This window comes from Dasypus novemcinctus, chromosome 3 (genome assembly GCF_030445035.2).
Source record: "Dasypus novemcinctus isolate mDasNov1 chromosome 3, mDasNov1.1.hap2, whole genome shotgun sequence".
Lineage (NCBI taxonomy): Eukaryota > Metazoa > Chordata > Mammalia > Cingulata > Dasypodidae > Dasypus > Dasypus novemcinctus.
The window spans coordinates 97,396,383-97,403,174 of record NC_080675.1 but is presented as its reverse complement, the minus strand read 5'-3'; the positions used below and the strand labels follow the sequence as shown (position 1 = coordinate 97,403,174).

The window sequence follows — 6,792 nt, the reverse complement described above, 5'->3', positions numbered from 1 at the left end:
TGTGAGAAAGGATGCACCTAGGGCATGCTTCTGTGGAATATGAATGTGTCCATGTGGTCATGGGATGTGTATTAGTCAGCCAAAGGGGTGCTGATGCAAAAATACCAGAAATTGGTTGGTTTTTATAAAGGGTATTTATTTGGGGTAGGAGCTTACAAGATACCAGGCCATAAAGCATAAGTTACTTCTCTCACCAAAGTCTATTTTCACATGTTGGAGCAAGATGGCTGCTGACATCTGCAAGGGTTCAGGCTTCCTGGGTTCCTCCCATCCAGGGTCTTGCTTCTCTCTGGGTTAAGGGTTCCTGTCTTCCTGGGGTTTGCTTCTCTTTTCTCTGTGTGCTTACTTCCTGGGGCTCCAGCTTAAGGCTTCAGCATCAAACTCCAACATCAAAATTCCAACATCAAAAACCCTCAACTCTGTCCTTTGCCATGTCTTTTACCTTGGAGTCCTCACCACTAAGGGGTGGGACTCAACACCCTAATGATGTGGCCCAATCAAAGCCCTAATCATAACTTAATCACACCTAGGTACAGACCAGATTGCAAACATAATATCTATTTTTGGAATTCATAACTATATCAAACTGTTACACATGGGAAAATTACAACTAATTTTAACTTATGGATTATAGTTAACAGTAATATTGCAATATTTTTGCAGCAATAGCAATGATGTTATTATATTAATTCTAAGATACAAGTATAGAGTGGTATAAGGAGGCATGGGAATTTTCCTTTTGGAGTAATGACAACATTCTAAAGTCGACCGAGGTGATGTCAGCACAATTCTGTGATGAAAATGAGAGCCACTGAGTGTAAACCTTAAATGGATTGTACCAAACATGGGAATGTATAACACAATGAATCCTGTGGTGGAAGATGGAGTGGTTAACAGAACAAATATGAGAACATTCTCTCATTAACTATAAAAAAGTTATTAATACTAATATAAGTATATAATACTAATACAGGGTGTCATTAACAGGGTGGGTTGGGGAGAAGTACACAAGTATAAGATATTGGTTATAGTTATTAGCAATGTTTTGACGATTCTCTTTTATAGTTTGCAACAATTGTTTCACAACAATGCAAATTGTTCATAGTGAGTTATGTGTGGGAGCCCTGTTTGATGTTATGCATGTTTGTTTTGTAAATTCACAACTTGTACTATACACTTATTGTTTATGGATGTTCATGTATGAATGATAAACTTCAATAAAATAAGTTTAAAAATTTATTGAATCATGAGCAGTAAATAGGCACTGATAGTAGAAGGATAAAATGCAGCATTGTCTAATACAGAGTCATGAGAAACTGTTGTGGGGACCCTCATTCTCTTGCTTTCCACCAGGTTATCTTCCATCATTAGAAACAAGGAATTTTTAAATCTGTCACTCCCATGAATTAAAAATAAGGCCTATATATTAAACCTAGCAGCTGCTTATATTGTTTTCTGTATTGAAGTATGTCATTGAAACTCTCTGTAATTTAAAATATAGTTCAGAATTCATATTGCACAGAGTCAGTATTATTGTTATCAGAAAAATCATAACTGTTCTGGAGGATGCTTTATGAAGATGTGGACTAAATTCTAATGTATTACTTAGGAGAACCAATTAAGATTAATATCTGGAAAACTTCAAAATGCGAAACTTGAAGACTACAATGAAATCCAGTTGTTATTCAAACATGATATGGAGGAAATAGGACTGATGTCAAGAAAGACTTATCTCCTAAATTCACCGTGTTCCAGCAAACTGGCCTCCTTGTTCTTCTCCTAACACTACAAGCATAGTCTGGTTCCTAACAGTAGTTGCTCCTTCTAAGAAATAATACTTTCTCAAAACCTTCATGGATTGTTCCTTCACTTTTTTAAATCTATGCTCAAATGTTAAAATCTATGTTAGGCTTTCCGTAAAACTTTATTTAAAACTGCAAGGCCTGCCCTCAATTCCAGTGTTCCATTCATTCCCATACTTCATTTTTCTCAAATGAAAAAAATTATAAATTACTTTTATACTTACTAATTTTTTTTTACTTTCTGTTGTCCTTCCAGTGTAATTTTTATGTAAGCAGGAATTTTTTGTTTTACCACTATATCCCCAGTATCTGTCAAGCACTCAATGTTTGTTGAATAACCCTACACAGTATAGCTCTTTTATATTTTTTGTTGTTTTTTTGTCTTTTTTTGTACTTTTTTCTCTTATTTTTTAAAGGCTTTTTAAAAATTTTTATTTCTCTCCTCCGCCCTCCCCCCCACCAGTTGTCTACTTTCTGGGTCCATTTCCTATATGTTCTTCTGTGTCCACTTATATCCTTGTCAGCAGCACTGGGAATCTATGTCTCGTTTTTGTTGCATCATCTTGCTGTGTCAGCTCTCCATGTGTGCGGCGCCACTCCTGGGCAGGCTGCACTTTTTTCGCAGCTCTCCATATGGGGCGCACTCCTTGCACATGGGGTTCCCCTATGCAGGATACACCCCTGGGTGGCATGGCACTCCTTGCAGACATCAGCACTGCACATAGGCCAGCTTGTCACACGGGTCAGGAGGCCTTGGGTTTGAACCCTGGACCTCCCATGTGGTAGGCAGATGTTCTATCCTTTGAGCCAAACCTGCTTCCCCTCTTATTTTCTTTATCACATTGTAGCTCTTAAAAATGTCATTTTTCTGGTGACTGTCATAAAAGTGCAACTAAAATATCTCTACACAACAAATTTGAGAATATTTGGACAGAGAATTTCTCTTCAAAACAGAAATGGGGACTCTAATGGTAGATCTTATTATAGAAATTAAGACTAGCTCTTTGGCTTTTCAATTATTCCCTAGAAACCTTTTGTAATGCCTGATTACTACAAACACAAGAGAAGGTAAGAATCCAGGTATGCCATTTCCTCAGGGAATGGCAAGGATTGGGATTTCATTAAAAATAAATAAAATTCAAGAAAGGTTCTAATCTTTTGAACAAATTCTTTTAAAGCTATCAGGGGAGTGCGTCCCAAATCTCAAAAGGCCATGATGCAAGGATATAAATAAATACAATACCTTCATCTGCGCTTTCATCTTGACCATAAATATGACCTTGGAAGCTGGGGAGAAAAAATCTTTCAAGGTTCACTCTTTGCAACTCATGGCAGACTATAAACTGGATCATCCAATTCTTCAGAAGTCCTACATATGCTTCTCACCCTGTGGGGTAATATGTTAATTCTCCTCTGTGACCTTTCTTCTAGACACATATCCAATATATAGAATTGTATACTATATTGCAATAAGTGCAGGATTTTCTGCATGAATGGATTTACTGGGAAGATGCAAATGTTTGATTAGAATAAAATGCAGGCAGAGAAGCTTAAAAATAATTTCTGTTTCCCCAAGTTTTGGGTAATATTTTTATCTAGTTTCTACACCTCTTTAAAATATTATTGAGTAATGTTTACAAAGAGGCCTGACGATTTCATTTGAAATTTGTAATTGATAAATTACTGGTGGATTTACTACCAATACTATGATCTTTTTCTTCTTCTTCTTCTTCAATAGAGAGAATATAATAAATCTTTAATACCATGGATATCATTTCCCCAGGCCCTCAGTTTCACAAGTTTAATATGTTTTGGTTTTATGTAAAACAAGTCATCTTTAAATGACAAAATTCATCTGTGTGCATTTTGTTCATTGAATTCATAAGACCTTCTTTAGACTGTGACTTTATACAATTATTATCCTCAAGAAACAAATAGGAGAGCCAAACAGGGTGAGTTTGGATGTGAATTTGATATACCACTCTTAGACTCCCTTTATCAGTGAAAACGATGAATTGAGATAGCTGAGAGAAGAGACCTGAGGAAATAGGATACAGGTCAGAGTGTAAAGGACAAAATATAAAATGAGTTTTACATATCAATCAAACAATTTATAAAGAAATTAGATAACCACTAAGATGTGTGGCTGGGTGATTTTTTTCTTTGAAAAAGGGTCCAGTAGAATTAATTTGTGGTCATCCCACAGGTAAGGGTATTTTTGAAAGTTAATATCAACTGCCTCTTACATTAGCATTCATATTATGCTTTTTCTCTTTTCGCTTATGAATATTTAGTACTCAGAATCTGTACATAAGTGCAATACAAACATTCTCAACTTGGAGGCACTTTTTTTCATTTCTAGAATTGTTTGGGAATGACAAGTGTCACTAACAAAGTTTACTGTATCCAGACCAGATGACACATTCCCAACTGAGAAAATCAATAATTGCTCAGGACAACAAAAAATCCTAAATATGCCTTATATGAATTGTACTATACAATCACAACAGATAAAGGTCGAATCTTTGTTTACCAGAACAAAAATAAACAAACAAAAACTTCTAATAATTTGAGAAATTATGGTATTGAGACTACATTGCCACTGATATGATGTGATCAATATGGACAATGAATAGACTGAAGGGACAGGTTGCATGCAGATGTAATAGACACAATCTGAATAACCCCATAGGCAATGAGACTATATAAGTAGCAGTGCTTCCATTTTAGGAGCCAAATGTGACAACCAAGGGTTGGGTTTTAAGGGAATAAGATGTACAAAGGTTAAACGATGATTCAACAATAAAAAACTGAGGAAGCTGTACGAGGAGTGAGTGAAGCAAGACATGCATGTTTCAAGGTTGTTCCAATAGAAAATGCCTAAGAAGGATCTTTAAAAAGTACCAGATATATGTATAAAAGAAAAAAGGGCAAGCATAGAAAGCAACTATAAAGAAAGTAATATGGAAACATACACACAATTAAAAAGCTTTTATCTACTTTACAACGATTTTGCAGCACAATTGGCCAAGTCTACCCACATTCAGCAATTGAATCACTTCATCAGCAGCTTTCCTTAAAGTCAGTTGACCCTCAAATGGCATATCTAGATCATACATTCATATAGGGGTGTAACAAAATTTTGAACCATGTGATGAAGCTGAATCCAGCAGACTGGATAGAGAGAAAGCATTTTTTATATACCAAGCATGTGCTGAGTATGTTCCTATGAATGGTCATATATCCTGGAACCAGAAAGTCCTTCTAATCATCACTTTAAAACACCATGTGAGAAAAGAGTAACATTCTCTGTGCTCTGGACCACAATAAGAGCCATTTGAAATGTGTGATTTGCACTTCCTTTGTTATTTTTGCCACTCTGACTAATTAGAATAAACTAATTAGAATAAATTCTTTAGAAAGAACTTTCACATATGCCAATTTGTTCATAAAATACCCTATATGGTAAACAGATGAGATATATACAAATAGAGGTAAAGTGGCATCAAAATGATGTTTGCATTTGTTATGTGTAATTCTATATCCTAAGCTTATTTAACATTTGCCTCAAATCATGTTTTTTCTTTTTATTATTTATGTGCGTCTTATTAAAATGAAATAATATTCTTTGGGAGCATATGAAATCACATTTGTGTGTGTGTGTGTGTGTGTGTGTGTTAGCGGAAACCTTATTGTTTGCTACTTTATCGAATAAATGGCAAAGAAATTTGGTATTTCCAGGAAAAAACATTCTCCATTAAACTTCAATAACTGTTGTCATTTCCATGACTTCCAGACTAATGAATGTATCTGGAACAGAAACCACCAACTCTATTAACCAGTTTATCCTCATGGGCTTTCCCTCAAGCCCAGAAATACAGCTCCTCTTCTTCGGACTCTTCTCAGTCACCTACACTCTGACTCTGATGGGGAATGCAGCCATAGCCTGCGCTGTGCGGTGGGACCAGCGCCTTCACACCCCCATGTACATCTTTCTGGGGAATTTCTCTTTCCTGGAAATATGTTATGTCACCACGACTGTCCCTAACATGTTGGCCAACTTCCTCTCCACAAGCAAGTCCATCTCTTTTGTGGCTTGTTTTACACAGTTCTATTTCTTCTTCTCTTTTGGGTGTGATGAGGGCTTCTACCTTTGCATCATGGCCTTTGACAGGTACCTCGCCATCTGCCGTCCTCTGCATTATCCACGCATCATGACCAAAGAGCTGTGCACTGACCTTGTCATCTTTGGGTGGTCATGTGGCTTCATCCTCTTCCTAACCCCAGTTGTTCTCATTTCACAGTTGCCCTATTGTGGCCCAAATATCATCAACCATTTCATGTGTGATCCTGTACCTTTGATGACCCTGTCCTGTTCTGAAGATACCACCACACAGCTTGTTTACTCTACTTTCAATGCTATTTTTATGACTGGCACCTTTCTCTTTATCCTTTGTTCCTATGCTCTGGTGATTCTGACTGTTTTACAGATGCCCTCAGCTGCAAGCAAACACAAAGCTTTCTCCACTTGTGCGTCTCATCTGGCTGTGGTTATCCTATTTTTTGGCTCTGTTATGGTAATGTATGTTAGTCCTGGTTCAGGACACCCAGAGAAAATGCAAAAAATTGTGACATTGTTTTACGCTGTGATAACACCCTTCTGTAATCCTCTTATTTATAGCCTCAGGAACAAGGAGATGAAGGCTGCTTTGAGGAAAGTCTTTGGGCCTGAAAGGTTTATTCATGAAATATAAATGGAAAGTCATGGTGAACCAAGTTCTTTCACAATTTACCTTAATAAGCCATGAATAACAAAATATTTTTCTACAGAATTCAGTAATTTTAGTTAGGGAACTCTTATAATAAAGCCCATTTTCTTCTTAAATATTACTCACTGCATGATGTATTAGTCATATTTAAGAAATAAAATTGTCTTAAGCAAACTGAACCCTTCATTTATAATCCAGTTTCTAAAAGTTATCATAAATCT

The 6,792-nt window shown here is 36.3% G+C and overlaps 1 protein-coding gene across 1 annotated transcript; it reads left to right on the top strand.

Annotated features, from left to right (window-relative positions):
* The first annotated feature begins 5,602 nt into the window (after nucleotides 1–5,602).
* Nucleotides 5,603–6,556, top strand: LOC101441658 (olfactory receptor 11G2-like). Its single transcript, XM_004482724.1, has one exon. It carries the CDS (start codon nucleotides 5,603–5,605, stop codon nucleotides 6,554–6,556), a length of 954 nt encoding a protein of 317 aa, XP_004482781.1.
* Nucleotides 6,557–6,792: the final 236 nt, after the last annotated feature.